We start from the raw sequence: 21,188 nt of genomic DNA on the forward strand, positions 1-21,188 counted from the left end.
TACAGGCCGACTTCTTGAGCAGGACAAAGATCCATCCAGGGGAATGGAGCCTAGACCCAGAAGTCTTTCAGATACTAGTCAGAAAGTGGGGACAGCCAGAAGTGGACCTGTTCGCAAACTGTCAAAACACAAAGGTGGACCAGTTTTTCTCGCTAGACCCAATCAATCCAGGGCTAGCTGTGGACGCATTGGCCCAACCATGGGCACTCTCCCTGGCGTATGCTTTTCCTCCATTACCAATTCTACCAAGAGTCCTACAGAAGATAAGAGCAGAGAAGGTCAAGGTGATCTTGGTGGCTCCATTTTGGCCCAAAAGAAGCTGGTTCGGGACCCTCATCAGCCTAAGAGTAGATGGACCGATAACACTTCCTCCGGTCAATAACCTTCTCTACCAAGGGCCAATACTCCATCCAGATCCCGAAAGGTTACACCTGGATGCCTGGCTTCTGAATTCTCAATTCTGAGGACCAGAGGACTATCAAAGAAAGTCATTAGTATGCTACAGAAAAGCCGGAAGACAGTTACCAATTCCATTTATCAGAAAGTATGGAAAACCTATATCACATGGAGTGCTCCTGAACGGCCTAACCCAGACCGGCCGGACTTAGCCAGGATCCTGGATTTTTTACAAGATGGCCTAGAAAGAGGTCTCAGACCCAGCACCCTCAAGGTACAGGTAGCGGCACTGAGCTCGTATTTTGATCAGCCTTCAGCCGAACACAGATGGATAAGAAGATTTATGACGGCAGCATCCCGCATATCTCCAAGATCCATAAATATAGTCCCATCTTGGGACCTCAATATAGTCCTGAAGGGACTTACACTTCCACCTTTTGAACCCTTGTCATCAATAGCAATGGATAGACTCGCCTGGAAAACCACCTTCCTGATAGCTATAACTACAGCCAGGAGAGTAGGTGAACTACAGGCCCTGTCAATCAATGAACCCTACATGAGGATTCTGCAAGATAGACTTATTCTGCGATTGGATCCATCCTTTCTCCCAAAGATCATCTGACTTCTACAAGTCGCAGGAGATAATTCTCCCTTTTATCAAGAACCAAAGAATGAGGAAGAAGAACCGTTCCATACTTTAGACGTTCGGAGAATGGTGCTTTATTACCTTCAAGTTTCAGACAAAATTAGGAAGGATCAGAATTTGTTTATCCATCTTCACGGTCAGACTAAGGGAAAGAAGACTTCCAAATCTACAATTGCCAATTGGATCAAGAGAGCAACCTTGGAGGCTTATCAGATCCAAGGCCTTCCACCACCAGAAAAATTCACAGCTCATTCTACCAGAGCAACAGCTGTCTCCTGGGCCGAGAAAGCCAGTGCTTCCATTGAGCAAATTTGCAGAGCCGCTACATGGTCCTCGGTCCATACATTTTCCAAACATTACAGGCTAGACCTGATGTCAAAGGAAGACTTAGCCTTCGGAGAAAAAGTCCTCATGGCTATAGTCCCTCCCTAAGAGATTACTCTTGGGTACTGCTCCAGGTGTGCTGTCGTGGGGGGTTACTAGAGAAAATAGAATTATTCTTACTGTTAATTCGGTTTCTAGTAACCCACCACGACAGCAGGAGTAATCCTTCCCTTCGGTTACTAGAAACCGAATTAACGGTAAGAATAATTCTATTTTCTCTAGTATATAATTCTATTTTTTTAGCGACCACCTCACACTTGAAGTGACTTTGAGGGGCCTATATGACAAAAAATGCCCAAAAGTGACACGATTTTAAAAACTGCACCCCTCAAGGTACTAAAAACCACATTCAAGAAGTTTATTAACCCTTCAGGTGCTTCACAGGAATATTTTAAATGTTTAAAAATATTAACATTTAACTTTTTTTTCACCAAAAAATTATTTCAGATCCAATTTGTTTTATCTTACTAAGGGTAACAGGAGATATTGGACCTCAAAAGTTGTTGTACAATTTGTCCCGAGTAGGCTGATACCTCATATATGCAAGTAAACCACTTTTTGGGCGCATGACAGATCTCAGAAGGGAAGGAGCGCTGTTTGACTTTTCAATGCAAAATTGGCTGGAGTTGAGATTGGACGCCATGTTGCGTTTGGAGAGCCACTGATGTGCCTAAACAGTGGAACCCCCCCCCACAAGTGACACCATTTTGGAAAGTAGACCCCCTAAGGAACTTATCTAGATGTGTGTTGAGCACTTTGACCAACCAAGTGCTTCACAGATTTTCATAATGTAGAGCCGTAAAAATAAAAAATCATTTTTTTTTTACAAAAATTATTTTTTGCCCCCAATTTTTTATTTTCCCAAGGGTAACAGATGAAATTTGACCCCAAAAGTTGTTGTGCAATTTGTTCTGAGTACGCAGATACCCCATTTGTGGGGGTAAACCACTGTTTGGGCACAAGGCAGAGCTCCGAAGGGAAGCAGCGCCATTTGACTTTTTCAACGCAGAATTGGCTGGAATTGAGATCAGACGCCATGTCGAGTTTGGAGAGCCCCTGATGTGCCTAAACAGTGGAAACCCCCCAATTTGAACTCCAACCCGAACACACCCCTAACCCCAACACACTCCTAACCTTAACCCCACCCCTAACCCTAATGGGAAACTGGAAGTGAATACATTTGTTTTATTTTATTATTTTTCCCTAACTAAGGGCGTGATAAAGGGGGTTTGATTTACTATTTATAGTGGGGGGGGGGGTTTAGCGGGTTTTTATGTTTGACAGCTGTCACACACTAAAAGACACTTTGTATTGCAAAAAATAGTTTTTGCATCACCACATTTTGAGAGCTATAATTTATCCATATTTTGGTCCACAGAGTCATGTGAGGTTATGTTTTTTGCGAGACGAGTCGACGTTTTTATTGGTAACATTTTCAAGCACATGACATTTTTTGATCGCTTTTTATTCCAATTTTTGGGAGGCAGGAAGAGCAAAAACCAGCAATTCAGGAATTGCTTTTTTTATATACCGTTCCGCATGTGGTAAAATTGATAAAGCAGTTTTATTCTTCGAGTCAGTACGATTACAGCGATACCTCACATATCTGTTTTCATGTTTTGGCGCTTTTAAACAATAAAAACTATTTTATAGAAAAACTTATTTTTGCATCGCTTTATTCTGAGAGCTATAACTTTTTTACTTTTCTGCTGCTGGAGCTGTATGGCAGATTGTTTTTTGCGGGACAAGATGACGTTTTCAGTTGTACCATGTTTATTTATATCCGTCTTTTTGATCGTGTTTTATTGCACTTTTTGTTCAGCGGTATGATAAAGCATTGTTTTTTGCCTCGTTTTTTTTTTACGGTGTTCACTGAAGGGGTAAACTAGTGGGACAGTTTTATCGAGCGGGTCGTTACGGACACAAATATGTGTACTTTCATTGTTTTTTTTTTTACATAAATGGATTTATTGGAAAAAAATGTTTTTCTTTATTTGGGGTTTTTACAAAAAATATTTTTTGCACATTCTATTTTTTTTTTTACTTTTTAACTTTATAACATTGTCCCAGGTTGGGACATCACTAAATCATGTTAGATCGCTGATCTGACACGTTGCATAGCACAGTGTCAGATCAGCAATCTGACAGGCAGGGAAGGAGGCATGCCGGCGCCTGTTCTCAGCAGATGCTCACAAGCCACCTCCCTGCAGGACCCGGAAGGACCCCATGGCCATCTTGGAGCCGGGGTCTCCATGGAGACCACCAGAATAATGCGATCGCATCGCATTGTTCTGATGGGAGTGCGCAGGGAGCCCTGTCCCTGCGCGATTGTTCTCTATGCCGCTGTCACTACTGTCAGAGGCATCAGAGGGGTTAAATGCCCACGATCGGCGCTAGCACCGTTCGTGGGCATTGCTGCGGGGTGTCAGCTGTCACATACAGCTGACACCCGCACGCGATAACCGTGGCGCTCACCGTGCAGAGAATACAAGAAAAACATATCTGACTTCTCATCCTATTGATACCCCAGTGCTGAGCCACTGCTGCTCTATGTGTCCCTATTACTGCACCTACTGGGTGGTACTGCGAGTCTTCTATATGGTAAAACAAATCTCTAGAATATATTAATGCCGTTTGCAAGTGTCTTAGAAAACAGTACTCACATTTTGCCCCCTAGAATAATTCCCGCTGTGCGCCCCTTTGACAGTCACAAGAACCAGATTGCCCTTAAAACAATAAGTGCCCACTTAACATTTAATAATGTCCAGAGTCTCCCCCTGTACAGCTCCCTTCTACACAGTTTGATGCTCACCTACACAGAGTATAATGCCCCCATACTGTATAGTAGCCCCCAAACAGCATACTGACCCCTGAGTAGCCCACAAACTGTTTTATGGCCCCAACTCTGTATGATTGCCCCCTCAAGGTATGATGGCGGTGATAGTGGTCCCTACACTTTATGATGGATCCACAGTAATCCCTACACTGTATGATGGCCTCCTCAGTAGCCCCCACACTAAGATGACCAATTTAGCAGTCCCCACTTTGTATCAAAGCCCTTTAGTAGCCCCTACAGTATCATGACCTCCTTAGTAGCCCTCACACTGGATCATGGCCCCCACAGCAGCCCCTAAACTGTATGATGACCCCCTTAGTAGCCACTTCTCTGTATCATGGCCCCATAAGTAACACACACTCTTTATTATGACCCCCTTAGTAGCCTCCATACTGTGTCATGACCACCTTTGTAGCCCCAACACTGCCATCCCCCCCTTAGTAGCCCCCAAAGTGTCATGACCCCCTTAGTATCCCGCACAGTGTCATGGCCCCCTTAGTAGTCCCCACGTTCTGGTAGCCCCTTCTATATATGATGGCCTCCACTTAGTAGCCCTGCACCATTTATGGGGACCTCATTAGTAGCCTTTACTATTTATGTGGTCCTCCTTTGTAGCCCCACTATTTATGCAGGCCCTGATAGTAGCCTCCACTATTTTTGCAGGGCCCCCACACATATGGCCATAACACAATTTTAAGCAAAAAAAAAAATAAACATCACATACACACCTTACCCCAGCGAGTCCAGCAGCAGACAGTGGCAGGTCACAGAAGACGAACGCGGTGACATCACGCCGGTACTCATGCATGTCACGGCGTGATGACATCACAGCATTGAACCGCCATGGACCTGTTCTGTAGGCAGCAGGACTGCAGCAACTACTGCCTACAGAACGGAGAGTGCAGGGAAATCATGTCTCTCTGCTCTGCCACAGAGTTTAACTGTATCGACACTCTGCGCACGCTGAAACAGTTAAAAGTAGAATAGGTCTGGGTGGGCCCCTCAGAGCTCGGGACCACAGCACCCTCTGCCTTCCACCCTCTCGGTAGCTACGCTGCCCAATAACTTCTGTATTTCCAATCGCTTAGGGCCACTAATTTATACATGATTTCCAAAAGCAACCCCGTTTTAGAAGGTAGCAAAGTTACAGTTTGCTGCTGAGGAAGAAAACTTTATTTATTGAGGTACATTGAAGGGTGTGACTGCTGCAGCGGTCCATCCTGCATCAGAATCATTACAAGTCATCCACCAGGATTTGTACACAGCTCCCTCTACTGGCTGCTTTGTACAAGGTTGTACTAAGTTTCACTTTCATGGAAATGAAAGTATCTGCTGCCACATCCAGTGTAGAGACCTCATGAAACCTTCCATACTTACATGAATGGCAGCACCCTGTATATTTCTAAACATGTTTGACTAATTTGCTGATATTTCCTTCACCATAAATTACACAGGTAACAAAAAATTCTACTTATTGTAAATGCTCCTATTTTCAAAAGTGCTGCTCACAAAATACAGATGGGGTATTTTTTCAGTATTTGTCAGGTAATACAAAATTCCAGTAAGCAAACTCAGTTTATAGGGGTTGGTTACTACTTGGACAACCCCTTCTCAATCACTGTTTCTCCCAAGTAACATAATAACATCTATAACCGTTCCAGCGGTGTCAGCACTGGCTCTCCCGGGGTTGATGTAACATGTGTCAAGCTATCCCTGAGGCCGATCAGCGGTAGCATCACTGTATTTGACATCTGGAAAAAGTGAGAACTGTGACTGATCTCTCACTTCCTTCAGATGTCTGATTTGTCCGAAGGAGGGGAGAGGTGATTAGCTGCAGAGGTGAGATATCATAACAATGGCACGTCAGCCCCGGATGAGCCAGTACCGGCGCCGTTCCAGTGGTGCCAGCACCTGAGGTGAGTATAGGTGTTATTATTTTACTTGGGGGAAACAGTGATTGAGAATGGGTTGAGTAGTGGATAAGCCCTTCAACAACGTTCTATACAGAATTTTGGATAAATTCAATTAAAGGGGTTGTCTCCTACTAGGATACTGATGACTGGAGCAGAGGTGTTCTGCTTCCTACACTCTTTACATTTGGCCGCTGTAAGAGCATGTAACATTATAACAGCTGATCAGTGGGGGTGCCTGGTAATGGACCTCGAACAATCTGATTCTGATCTACTGATTAGAAACGCTGGCCATTTTTTCATGCCCCTTTGGCTGAAGAAGCATATAAGAATGTGCCTTTTGACCCTTATGCCAGTCTGAGATCCCCTGCTAGGACACCTAACTGTAAATACTATAAGTAGCCAGCAATATCAGGATGGAAAAGTCTAGAATTGTTCTACTACATGCTACAAATCCAATCACAAAAAATAGCCCCAAAGATATAATAGCCCATATACAGATGGGCAAAGTATCTGCATACATATAATACACCACCTGAGATACTCTCTAGTAAACAAAAGGGAGTCTCAAACCTAGATACTTGATAAAACAATGAAGTTTTATTAATACAAACATTAAAACATGATACAGAAAAAGGTGCTGGATTGTACCAAAAGAGGGACCATATGTCCTAGGAAAACTACACACTAAACCCAATACGCACTATAGCCACGTCCCTCTGCCCCAACGCGCGTTTCGCACTGCTTATATGCCTCCCGTAGAAGCAGTGCGAAACACGCGTCGGGGCAGAGGGACGTCCGGGCTTCCACACCGATCCATATAGCGGTATGTACTAGCCGGTTTTTGTTTATCTGGGACATATGCTTATATACCTATGTGCCACTGTGCTGGATTTATTGGGGCATTCTTTGTGCACATACTACTGAATGTATTGCCTTTGGGCGGCTATGTCAGCACATTATCTAGCTAGACCCCTGTGCGCAGTGGGCCTTATTATGGTATCCTTTTCCCTAGTTCATTATGTTTGTACATGGCTATAGTGCGTATTGGGTTTAGTGTGTAGGTTTCCTAGGACATATGGTCCCTCTTTTGGTACAATCCAGCACCTTTTTCTGTATCATGTTTTAATGTTTGTATTAATAAAACTTCATTGTTTTATCAAGTATCTAGGTTTGAGACTCCCTTTTGTTTACTAGAGAGTATCGCAGGTGGTGTATTACATGCTACAAATGTAAATCCCCTACACAAATCAATGGCATGTATCAGCCCTGTGGCATGCAGGGTTGGGAGGCTCAGTGAGTAAATACCACTTGCTCTTCCTGTTTCAGCCTGGTCTAACTTCTGGTACGGTGCAATACCTCCCTCCTCCTAGAAGATCAGTTTCCATTTCACGTTAAGTCCATTCATTTTCTGATTTGCACAGAATACCGGCAAACGAAGACCTGCAGACTACAGTGAAGGTGAGACTCGCAGACCCTCAACAGGTTAGATAATCCAGGCAAAGTCAATTGTGACTTCCCAAAATTTTTTTAGATAAGCTTCATAAACAATTTTTGGGTGGGCGTGCATTAAAAAGAATCACATATAGAGATATCTGATTAATAATATGCACATTGATAAGTTCGGCCATTTGTATATGCGATTGTGATTGTAGCAAAGGTGGATTTTGTTTGTACTGGGAATACAAGGACTGGCATTTGATATAAAGGATCATTATCCTGAATGTGCTGCTCATTCTTCATCAGGTATAACCCGTAATTGACAACTATGAACTGCTGTGATTCCGAGCCAGAACCCATGGACGTGGAAGAGTCGAATCAGAACATACAGGACAGTGTGAGTTAAGCCTTTGGGACGTAAATATTAGGCAAATGCCTGAAGTTATAGAATGTAGAATAGATATATAAGATTGGGGGAAAAAAACTATACAACAAGCGTATCAGGTGTTTGACATACCTTTGCCCATACACTGTGTATTATAATATTCCCATGACTTTCTATATTTACAATACACCATGTATAATGAACCCTTGGAAATATGTATTTCATCTGGGAGTAAACAATTAAGGTTCTCATTCCATGACCACAAGCAGAGATTTTGAAAAACGATAAGAAGTTATAAAACTATACTACATTTTATTATGCGATGATTAAGCTTTATTTGACCATACGAGAAAACCCCCCTGGAATGTAAAACATCCGGTTTGTTCTCAGACAGAGCTTACATTTCATGTGCCGATGCATACATTTAGTTTATTATGTTTTGTCTCATATAGTGATATAGTCATTGTTCAGATGTGGTTTGTATTTTGAACTAGGATCAGGCCCTGTTCACACCAGCAATACCCGATGGACCCCATTGTTTATAATGGATTCCATTGGGTTTCCGTCATGTTACTTGCTATTTTACCTGGCATGTTGGGATATTTGTCCTTGTAAAAATGACAGAATCTGTGACAAAGACTAATAACGCAGCTGTCCATGTAGCCAAGAACAGAGTCTCACTTTGTTATAATGGAACCCTGAACATATCAGAATGACTATTATGATTATTAGTTGTGTTTCTGTTACTCTCATTCATAGAAATAGTATGAATATTGATAGAACTATCTCCCTCCCTTGTGGCGGCTGTGCAAACCTTATTATTTTAATGACTTTTTCAGGATTACTTAAACAGTGGCAGAACAGATTTAAACCATAATATATCAATCATAGCCATTTACTTAAAGGGGTAGGCCAAAGTCAAACTAAATTTCATTCTAAATCCCTGTGTATTTAGTGCCATTATACAAGCTATTTTCTAATACACTTGTATTAAAAATTCCTTGCCATTCCCTAACTACACTATCTAACTGCTATTGTATTTTTCCTAATTTCCTGTTTGATGATACGTTTGGAAATCCCAGTGCATCCTGAGATACTCAAAGGAAGCATGATCAGGGCAGGGGGCAGGGGCTACGGTAACTGACACATCCCCTGACCCCTGCCTGAAATGAAGAATCACTAGGTGGCAGAGGTTACAGTCACAGCCCCTGACTCCTCCCTGAAACAAATCAGTGACACTATTTTCAAGGGCTGTGCTCATCTCTCCCTGCAAGCTGTGCACTGTGCGATCTGTGCACTGTGCTATCTGCACAGTGACAGTATCCACTCTATTGTTGGCTCAGATTAGTAATAATCAGCCAACAAAAAAGACATGTCAGAATACTAAGCGTGCAGAAGACTGGCGCTTGCCCCCCCCCTTCCCCTAGTGACGTCAGTAGTCTCCTACATACTGGGTATTCTGATGCCTCCCTGTTCTTGGCTGATTATTACTAACCTGAACACTGTCATTGTGCAGGTCGCACAGTGCATGGCTCGCAGAGAGGGACACAGCAGGGACAAGCACAGCCCCTGAATCGAACATCACTGATGACGCCTCGTTGACGCTGATTGTGCAGTGAGAATTTCATTTAGCAAAATATCACATCCTTCTTGGACATCTCTGTCAGCCATTGGACCTTTCCTACCCTCTTTCTGAGTCCATTAAAATTTGCCTTTCTTGAATCCAACCTAAAAGTGTGAGTCTGAGTTTTCGCAGGACTTCCACCTTTACTTGCTCAACCATTTCCTCCCTGTTAGTAAGAATTAGGTCCAAGATTGCAGATCCTCTTGTCCACTGTTCTACCTTTTGAAAGATAAAGTTGTCATCGAGAGAAGATAAGAATTTTCTGGACCCATTAATTTTGCCTAAGAAAGATACCCAACAAATATCAGGATAGTTAAAATCTTACATGATCACTATGTCATACTGTTTTGAGAACAAAAACATCTGATGTAAAAAGAGTTCAACCATATCTTCAGTCTGTTCAGGCGGCCTATAATGAACACCTACAATAGTGTCCTTTCTGTTCTTTTTTCCTTGTATTCGTACCCAAGCAGTTTATACAGAGCTACCATTCTCTGAAGCTTGGATCTCTGTGGAGAAATATGCTTTCCTAACATACAGTACAACTCCTCCTCCCCTCTTTTAAATCCTGTTTCTTGCAAATAAGTTGTAGCCTTCAAAGTTTGTATTTCAATCATGTGTATCATCCCACCAAGTTTCAGTGATTCCAATTACATCATATTCCTATGTTAGCAGTTCCAATTCTCCTTGTTTGTCTCTCTGTGCTTTTGCATAAACACATTTTAATTTATAGTCGGTTTGTCTTGCTCCTCTATTTTCATTCAGAATTTGTTGTGTTTGTTCTTTATTTCCACTTCTAATAGCAGGGTTCTCAAAAGAATTCATTAGCTGCATACATTTTCCTGGCTGCATATTTACCATCCCATATTGCCCTAGTTTAAAGTTCTCCTGATGAGTGTAGCAAGGCGTCTACCAAATGTGTGTTTTCCTGTTTTCATTAGATGCTACTCATCTCTAGCAAGGTATCCATCACACAGGTAACTCATTCCATGGTCAAGAAAACCAAAATGTTTCTGATGGCACCAACGACGTAGCCAGTTGTTCACCTGTAGAATATTGTTCAATCTCCTTGTTTCCATGTCCATTCATTGGGAGGATGGATGAGAAGACAACCTGCTCTCCAAGTTTCTTCGCTTTCTGGCCTAGGTCTTCACAGTTTCTGCATATAGTTTCTAGGTTCTTTTTGGCTGTGTCATTTGTTCCTACATGTATTAGTAGACATAGTTAGTAGTCTGTAGCACTGAAGAGTCTTAATAGCCTATCAGACACAAATTTCATTTGGGCACCTGCAAGACAGCACACTTCTCATGAGGTGATGTCCGGTTGGAAAGATAATGGCTTTTGTTCCTCTCAATAGGGAATCCCACATGACCACCATTCTTCTTTTCTTCTTCACAATAGCGCTTCTTTTTCTCCCTTCAAGAGGCTACTGATTGATTACTGGAGTGTTCTTAGTGGGCAATGCACTTTTTTGATGTATATCTTGTCCTGCATGAGAGCCATGCAGTTGTTCTTCAGAGGTATGGGTACTGACTGCCTCCTCATCCTCCTGCTTCTTTGGATCACATATAGCATTTAGATCATGGATCAGTAATATCTGCCAATACCGCCACATGGGTCGTGTTTGCCCAGCACACTGGGTATTGAGTAAATACAACAAAATTGGTTGGCAGCCTTTGAACAAGATTATATGATACTACAGTTTAGTTTAGATAAAATCCTATGGCATATACACATCATAGAGAAGGTTCCCACTTTGTCAGGCAGTGAAACACCATGTTTTACCCATACTCTTACTACAAATTTTTCCAGATCAAATATGTACGTGAGTTTATGTTAGATATTGTAAAACCAAGCCCATATGTTCTATATGTGATTGTCCTTCTTTGTTCTCCTTCAAAGCAGAATACCTGTTTGGACAATGAGAAGATGGAGAAGAAAAAGTAAGTTTTCTTTGTAAATATAATTATAACTAGTGGGAAAAAGTAAGGATCATAGCAAAAAAGGGTTAAATTGTGTCAACTTTTAATGATGTGCAGTAGTTAGTAAGAAAGAACACATTATGAACTGGCGACTGGGTTGTGGGTGTCCAAGGCTTATTGAGACATATGGGAAGTGTAGGCTAGCCCATTTTGTAAAGGTTAAAGGGGTTGTCGGGTGAAAACAAATGACCACATATTTTTATCCTTGTTAGGCCGGCGTCACACTAGAGAGTTTTACGGACGTATGAGATGTGCAAAAACTACGCATTGCACACGGACCAATGATTCTCTATTGGGCAACTTCTATCTGGGGTATATTACGCATCCGTATTTTACGGCCGAACAAATTCGCAGCATGCTGCGTTTGTCAGCGTATTGCACAAAAAATACGCCAATGAAAGTCAATGGGGCGAGAAAAATACGGATTACACACGGACCAACAGTGTGACTTGCGAGAAATACGCACCGGTGTTCTATAGAAAAGCCAGCAACTCAGTGCGGTGTACAGTAAAATCACACTGACAGGTTTTATTACAATAGGTAAAATAAATGTCTACACATAGAATAGGTAGATATACATATATTGTAGCATTTCCCTTACTTCGGGTCTTGGGGGACACTTGCTTGGCACGGGAATAACGCATACAGGCTCGGTTTTCTTACAAAACACAGTCTCTTAGGTTTATTTCACATCCACATAAACAACATCTTCAGGAACTTGACAACAGCATGAACTCCGTCTGTACATATTCAGCTTTATCACAGTACCTCACTGATCCCGATCAGCATAACATACGGTTTTCATACCGTTACCCGTTGGCAACCTTCAAGGGTTTCTGGACACCTCTTCACCTCAGAGGTGCCCCAGACACAATGTCTCTCTCTTTCTTTCTCTCTGATCCCGGTCAGTACAACACGGATCTCCATCCGTTACCTGTTGGTGCCACACAGGTTCTCGGATACATCTCTTCACTAGAGGCATCCTTCAGACATTCTCTCTCTGACCCCGGTCAGCACAACACGGATCTCCATCCGTTCCATAGTCTGGTCTGTGCGAGGTCCAGAGCCCTCACCATGTGCTCTTCAGGGAGCCGACCCTCCCAACACATGGGCTCTCCAGGACCTTCCAGCACAGACCATTCAGGTCCACACTCAGCGCCCATGTGACCAGACCTCAGTCACATTATTTGGTTGTAACCACTCCCCTAGATGGGAGTGTGTATGGCTAGTTTGACCCTCCCATCTCTCAGAACTAGCCCTGCCAGCCTCCCTAGCTAAACACCACACTTCACTTGTAGGACTACAGGTCCCAGAACATCCTTACTTCAGGCTGACAGTGCAGAGTGGCATTCTCTGCGTCACACATACCGGCCATTCACAATAATTTGACTCATCACCACAGTTACATCTGCGATTGCCATCCATTCCTATGGCCACCATACGCCTCCATGCACACTCTGGGAAGCTCATACAGCGCCCCCTACCTATAACATAGGTCACTATACTACATATTCCCCCCCCTCTGTTCAAACCCGTAGGGTTGAACACTTATCGAACAAAGTCCAGCTCACCATTATCGACATCCTTGGAAACTCGGAGCACGGAACCACTGTGTCAAGGCGTGGAGAAGTCAGGGAAGAAATGAGGAGTCCAGCTCAACGAGATCGTGAAAAAACTCTTGTCTTTATTCACTTGAAAATGTGTTCAATAGAGGATAAAAACATCAGCCATTTCAAAGAATAAAATGCGATATCAACGCGTTTCTGGTGATCAAACACCCTTAGTCATGATATCCAATGTATGGCTTGTCTTGTGTTTTAATACACTAGACTAGCTACCTAGACTTGCGTTGCTGCGCCCCCTGCTGGTATAAACTCATATGAACTCTAGCGTGGGAATTTTTCTAAATATTTTCTCACGCTAGAGTTCATCTGAGGTTATGCCAGCAGAGGGCGCAGCCTCGCAAGTCTAGGTCGCTACGTTCCCCTTCTTCCCATTCATTCCCCAGTTTTTACAGGCAGGGGCGGCTGCATTAGCAGGCTCCTGCTTGTAAAATTATTTAACCTCTTCAGATGGATTTACAGTGTGGGACATGACTGTAATGGCGGAAAGGTATGGGATATTATTGTTTTTTTATTTTTCCTTTTTTACAGAACGAGGGTCGTCATTTGGATTGAGAGTATAATAAACTATTACAACACCCTGTGTCTTTTTTTCAATAAAATACTTTTTTCCTAATGTGTGTGTGTTTTATTAACCATTTACTACTATTGGATTAATAATGGATAGGTGTCTTATTGATGCCTCTCCATTATTAACCAGGCTTAATGTCACCTTACAATAGCAAGGTGGCATTAACCCTTTATTAACCCATATCCCACCGCTACAGGGGAGTGGGAAGAGAGAGGCTAAGTGCCAGAAAAGGCGCATCTCATAGATGCGCCTTTTCTGGGGTGGCTGAATAGAGAAACAGGAGGGCACTGCATATCAGATTAAATAGGAGAGTTCACCATGGGTGTGGAAAGAGAGGCATAAGCAAAATCGAGATAAGATCATGCCCATGCAAATGGGAACATCTCACACCATGTATAAAAAATTCAATGTTTTATTGGTAGAAAAAATGACACACAACACAAAGATCATTAAAAACATTTAAAAATGCAAAAAGAGATACTATTCAGAAACCATGCCCTGATATAGGGGCATGGAAAAATACACCATAAATCCCCAAAAGCCCTCAATATAGAAATGCATATATACATATGATGTAAAATGAACAAAAAATTCCAAAGATGGCTCAAAAAGTACTCGTTATTGATCTATATCTGCACCAAAAAATGAGGAGCATTTTTGTCACCAAATCACAGTACCATATGAATTTTGTAAAAAAGAGTACCACTTAAATACTGACAAGGAAATGCACAGATACTGACAAGGAAATGCAGTGAAAGTACATAAAGATGCAGATAGATGATGGCTATAGTGAGAAAGTGCCCCAGCCTTATATTAACATATCCTAGCTTCCATGGTCCGGAGGCTTAGAGAACGAAGTCGGCATTAGTAGTAGGGGACAGGTGGTGTAAGATAGGATCCAACGCGTATCGCCGCAAGAAAAAGCGGCTTCTTCAGGGAGAGATAGCATAAAGTGCTACATGTGCAGCGGATATATATACATACTCACGATAATTACGGAGAACGATCACCTGCGTGGGCCGCCGCCGCCGGTCGGGCGCATGGAGTGATGCAAAGCCGCGGCCATCTTGTCCATGTTCCAGGCCGGCGGAAGGTGATAAAGTTGGATGAAAATGAAGGAATTGGTACGGCGCATGCGCATACTGTGACGCGCTGAGAGTAACCGCACACGCGCGCAGGGCAAAGGAGCCAGGCATGCGCACTGTGCACAGGCTAGGGAAATATAAAAAAAACTTAGAGCCAATAGCGCAAATGCCACAGGAAGCAAAGCAAAGCAGCGCATCAAGAAAAACATACACAGTGAACCGCAGTATAGCCCATGTAAAGGATAATAGATACAATTGTCCCAAAAAATACAAACTATACCAGATAAGTAGCCAGTTGTGGATGTAGCCACATATTGACCACTATAATTAAAAAGGACCACAGACCAAACATAACATGTCAGGTATTGAAGTGTATACATAAGCAAACTGCAAACCAAAAAGACAAAAGCATACAGAACAACAATCCCCAAAAAAAACACAAAAAACACAAAAAAACATAAAAGCCACAATTAACACATGAAAAACAATACACAGTAACCAACAGTGAAGGACAAACACAAAACAATGGACTGGGGAAATGACACAACAGAAACAACACATAGGGGGAGTAGTGACAATAGGACAAAAACACACAAAAAAAACCCCAAAACAAACAACTGCTATAATTAAGGAATATCACAAAGTCAATGTGTACATGTGATTTTTAATTTTATGTATAAATACAATTTGAAGATGTATAGCATACAAAGGGAGAACCCTAGACATAGAGTCCACATAGATGATTTCTTCGTTCTTTTTGTGCATGATACTCCACCTTCGAAAAAAACGGAGGAGCCAAGATACAGAGCGGTCCAATTGAACATTCAATATGGTACTGTGATGAAAAAAATATATAATAAGGGCATGGGGGAGAGTCATATGGTGCTGAATGTTGGATAATGAGGTGGACAAAATTCTACGCGGCGCCGATAATGTAAACGGTCCATAGAACATACACAGTCAAAGCAGTTTGTAAACAATCAGAACAATTTGGCCACAAAGGAAGGATAAGAATGGTAGAATAAAGGTACCGTCACACTTAGCGACGCTGCAGCGATACCGACAACGATCCGGATCGCTGCAGCGTCGCTGTTTGGTCGCTGGAGAGCTGTCACACAGACAGCTCTCCAGCGACCAACGATCCCGAGGGCCCCGGTAACCAGGGTAAACATCGGGTAACTAAGCGCAGGGCGCGCTTAGTAACCCGATGTTTACCCTGGTTACCAGCGTAAAAAAACAAACAGTACATACTTACATTCAGCTGTCTGTCCCTTGCCGTCTGCTTCCTGCACTGACTGCTGGCCGTAAAGTGAAAGCAGAGCACAGCCACAGTGGTGAGTATGTAGTGTTTGTTTTTTTACGCTGGTAACCAGGGTAAACATCGGGTTACTAAGCGCGGCCCTGCGCTTAGTTACCCGATGTTTACCCTGGTTACCAGCGAAGACATCGCTGAATCGGCGTCACACAGGCCGATTCAGCGATGTCTGCGGGGAGTCCAGCGACGAAACAAAGTTCTGGACTTTCTTCCCCGACCAGCGACATCACAGCAGGGGCCTGATCGCTGCTGCGTGTCACACTGGACGATATCGCTAGCCAGGACGCTGCAACGTCACGGATCGCTAGCGATATCGTCTAGTGTGACGGTACCTTAATGCCTACAGTAGTAGAATAATGCCTGGTGAATGTGACAGAACATTTCATCCTGGTGGCCACTATAAAGAAGTCTTTCTTCAATTTCAGCAAACGATACGTAGTGCAAGACTCTATGAAAAAGCAAAACACATACAGATGCATATAAGCAATCAAAGACAGATTAAAAAAAAAAAAAAACATAGACAATGGGACCAGTCTGATAAGGGGCTGCACTGCGACTAACCATAAAAAACAGAAAATAGAAGCTCCTCATTGAGGCCATTTGGGGATGTGCTCCTTAAATTGAAAATCAAGCGTGACTCACGTCGGAGGAGTTCCTTAGTTTGATCGCCACCACGTATACTACCCACGACCTGATCTACAATCATAACCCGTGAGTTACAGTGTCTACCATCGTGGTGCTCCAAGAAATGGGATGCAACAGATGAAATAGGCTTACCTATTTCTTTGTCTCCTTTTACCTTGCCGATGTTCGATATGTGTTGCTGGATCCTTCTTCTGACCTCTTGGCTGGTCTGTCCAACATATATTTTTGGGCAAGGGCAAATCAACAAATAGACTACATTCCTGGATCGACAGTTGGCATACAGTTTTGTTTCAATCTTTTCCGGGAAGACTGGAAGGAGAAGAGTATCAGTGGCAATCATGAATGGACATACGTTGCAAGTTCCGCAGGGGAAAGATCCCTTAATACGGCTCCCTGTTCCTGTTTTGACAGTTGGTCTCATAAAGTGGCTGGCGGTAAGATGATCTTTTAAATTCCTAGCCCTCCTAGCAATGATCCTAGGTCTTTCAGACAGATGGGGTCTGAGTTTCAGCTCGTTTAATAGAATGTCCCAATGTTTTCCTAAGATTTTATAAATGTCCTGCCACTGGTTGTTATATACCGTTATTAGGTTGGTTGAGGAGATGTCCCCACTTACTCTTGGCTGTAAAAGACTGTATCTATTGCTGTTCTGGGAATGTTGAAAGGCCCTCGATATAACCTTACGTGGATACCCTCTATCAGACAAACAGGTAGTAAGTTCCCACGCCCCCTCCTGGAAATCGGCATCCTTGCTGCAATTGCGCCTTACCCTTTTCTGGGGTGGCTGGGGGCAGATGTTTTTAGCCAGGGGGGTCCTATAGCCATGGTCCCTCTTTAGGCTATTAATATCTGCCCTCAGTCACTGGCTTTCCCACTCTGGCGGAGAAAATTGCACGGGAGCCCACACCGTTTTTTTCCGTGATTTAACCCTTTATTTTAACAGCTAGAGCCCCCAAATTTTACACACATACACTTGTAACATTATTAATGAGGAATATGTAAAAAATAAGGGATGTGGAATGGTTTACTGTATGTAAACCATGTCTCATATCCTGTCTGGTTTTAGAAGGAGATGGCAAAAGCCGCTCCTTACTCCCCGCAGTCACTGCCCGGTGCCCGCTCCATACTCCCCTCCAGTCACTGCTCACACAGGATTAATGCCGACGGTTACGGACCGCGTTATGCCGCGGGTAACGCACTCCGTTACCGCTGCTATTAACCCTGTGTGTCCCCAACTTTTTACTATTCATGCTGCCTATGCAGCATCAATAGTAAAAAGTAGAGTTAAGCGACTTTTACCTTTTTAGGATCGGGTCGGGTTTCGTGAAACCCGACTTTGCCAAAAGTCGGGTCGGGTGAAATCGGCCGATTATTGCGAAAAGTCGGGGGCCAACTGAAACACGAAACCCAATGCAAGGCAATGGGGAATCAAAGTCGGCAGTGAGTGGAGGACAGGAAAACACCTACAGTGCCCATTTTAATGCCAAAAACATCCATTCTTATTAATTAAGCTTGTCAATCTTAATTTACTTTATAATAATAGTTAGGCATTGAAAACCGGGGGTCATTTGGCTAAAGTTGTGGGGGGGTAAGGCTGGCTCAAGATTTTCGTGGGCCCAGGAAACGCGGAATACGTCACGGCGGTGGAGCAGGGAGAGGTAAGTATTTCAACTTTGCAAGTGCTGTGATCCTGAGCAAGCAGGGGGGGCCACTCGTTGGCACTGGCACAGGGCCCCTCATAGTACGGCAGTGTGTTTGATGGCATGTGGCGCCTCCCACTGCCAGAGATACTTTTGCGTACTATGAGGGGCCCTGTGCCAGTGCCAACGAGTATGCCCCCCCACCTGATGAAGGAACCTGCACTTTCATCTGCACCTTCTGGCATTTTGAGTCAATGTACCAGCAGACTCATCTAGCTGGGCAATGGGCAGGATGAGGAAGAAACAGATATAGGCCCAAATGATAAAGTAGGCTAAATGCAGTTCAAAATTGGTAACATGACTAAACAGGCGGCATTGGTTTGTTCAGTGGAGGACAACTGTAATGAGTGGCAGACACAGTTGGTAGGCCCAAATGATAAAGTAGGCTAAATGTCTGCCAATAAATAGTTGATAAACATGTGGCATAGGGGGTGGGCTCCTCTGGCATAGGGGGTACATGTGGTACAGGGGTGGGCTCCTCTGCTGAGTAGCAGACAGTGGTAGTAGGCGCAAAGTATTAACTGGTCTAAATGGAGGCCAGGGCCCCTGTATATTTTAACTATCATGTATCATTTTAACACATTTGTATAGGCAGTGCCATTGAAGGATTTAACAGAACACACTACACAGTGGTGGAGCAGGGAGAGGTAAGTATTGCAAGTGGTAGAGCACTGTTCGAGCTGGGGGGAACACTCTCTCGTGGGCGGCGGTACTGGCAAAGGGCCCCTCATATTACGACGGTGTGTCTGACGTTGGTTGTGCACCACCACCATCAGAGACACTTCATTGTACTATGAGGGACCCTGTGCCAGTGCCGTTGCCCAAGAGTGGGCGCACCCACGAGTGGGCGCACCCATCTGTCCAGGCAAACAGCACTCGCAAGGGTGCTTGCGCCAGGTGGTGACCCCGGCCCTGTGGGGGGGAGTCAGCCCATTTAGGGAGGTATAAAAATGGCCTATGGTGGACATTCTGCAGCTGCAAATGGAGGAATTGGAGAAATCAGTAAGAGGAGGCCAAAAACAAGAATTTTTTCAGGCAAGCTACGTGTCAGCAGGGGAAGGCGGGGCAAAATAATTTGAAATCCATGATTGGTTCATTTTAATGAAGGTTAGATCATCAACATTCTGGGTTGCCAGACGTGTCCTTTTTTCGGTCAGTATTGAACCAGTAGCACTGAAGACTCTTTCTGATAGCACACTAAAAGCAGGGCAAGCGAGCTCCTGTAATGCATATTCTGCCAATTCAGGCCAGGTGTCTATTTTAGATGCCCAGTAATCAAAGGGGAATGACCTGTGAGGGAGAACATCGATAAGGGAGGAAAAGTAGTTCGTAACCATACTGGACAAATGCTGTCTCCTGTCACTTTGAATCGATGCAGCAGTACCTGTCGTGTCAGCGGTCATTGCGAAATCACTACAACAACCTGGTCATAAAACCCCTCTGTCCAACGCCACTTCGCATTTGTGCACCTCTAACACCTCTGCCATGTTGCCCCCTACAGCTCGTGTGAGAACCATCACCACCGTTGTGTGCTGGGAATGCCTGAACCAAACGGTCTACAAGAGTTGCTTGTTTGGTAGCCAATATTTGCTCAAGGTTCTCGTGTGGCATGATGTTTTGTAATTTTCCTTTATATCGTGGATCCAGGAGGCAGGCCAACCAGTAATTGTCATCGGTCATCATTTTGATAATGCGGGGGTCCCTTTTTAGGATACGCAAGGCATACTCAGCCATGTGGGCCAATGTTCCAGGTGTCAATTCACTGCTTGTGCTGGGTTGAGGAGCACTTTCTTGCAAATCAACATCACTTGTGTCCCGCAAAAACCCTGTACCTGACCTTGCAACGCCAACAGTTTCTATTGCCCCCTGAGAAGCATCCTCCTCCCATAAATATTCATCCCCATCATCCTCCTCCTCCTCTTCATCCGCCACCTCGTCCAGGAGAGTTACCTCAGTAGACAATGGCTGACTGTCATCAAGGCTTTCCTCCTCCTCAGCTGCAGATGCCAGCTCCTTAATGTGCGTCAAACTTTGCATCAGCAGACGCATTAGTGGGATGCTCATGCTTATGATGGCGTCGTCTGCACTTACCAGCCGTGTGCATTCCTCAAAACACTGAAGGACTTGACAGAGGTCTTGTAGCTTCGACCACTGCACACCAGACAACTCCATGTCTGCCATCCAAGTGCCTGCCCGTGTATGTGTATCTTCCCACAAATTAATTACAGCACTCCTCTGTTCGCACAGCCTCTGAACCATGTGCAGTGTGGCGTTCCACCTTGTTGCAACGTCGATTATTAGGCGGTGCTGGGGAAGATTCAGCGATCACTGATGGTTCAGCATACGGCTGGAGTGTACAGGCGACCGCGGACGTGCAAGCAAAGTCTTCGCACCTTCAGGAGCAGGGCAGGTAACTCAGGATAATTTTTGAGGAAGCACTGCACCACCAGGTCCAAGGTGTGAGCCAAGCAAGGTATGTGTTTAACTTCTGAAAGGGCTATGGCAGCCATAAAATTCCTTCCGTTATCACTGACTACCTCACCTGCCTCAAGATGTACACTGCCCAGCCATGACTGAGCTTGTTGCTGCAAGTACTCGGCAAGTACTTTCATGGTGTGTCTGTTATCGCCCAAACACTTCATTTGTA

The 21,188-nt window shown here is 43.9% G+C and overlaps 1 protein-coding gene across 2 annotated transcripts in view; it reads left to right on the forward strand.

Moving 5' to 3' along the window:
• Positions 1–7,494: 7,494 nt before the first annotated feature.
• Positions 7,495–21,188, forward strand: part of LOC138667636 (uncharacterized) — a 60,170-nt gene continuing 46,476 nt past the window's right edge. Inside the window, exons 1-3 of one of the 2 annotated variants that reach the window (XM_069755762.1) lie at positions 7,495–7,633; positions 7,919–8,009; positions 11,524–11,564. In XM_069755762.1, the coding sequence (XP_069611863.1) occupies positions 7,941–8,009; positions 11,524–11,564 (110 nt within the window). In that variant the 5' untranslated portion in view covers positions 7,495–7,633; positions 7,919–7,940. The remainder of the gene's footprint in view (positions 7,634–7,918; positions 8,010–11,523; positions 11,565–21,188) is intronic. The other variant, XM_069755763.1, reaches the window with a different exon arrangement.

The sequence above is a fragment of the Ranitomeya imitator genome, chromosome 2 (genome assembly GCF_032444005.1).
Source record: "Ranitomeya imitator isolate aRanImi1 chromosome 2, aRanImi1.pri, whole genome shotgun sequence".
In the NCBI taxonomy this organism is placed as follows: Eukaryota; Metazoa; Chordata; class Amphibia; order Anura; family Dendrobatidae; genus Ranitomeya; species Ranitomeya imitator.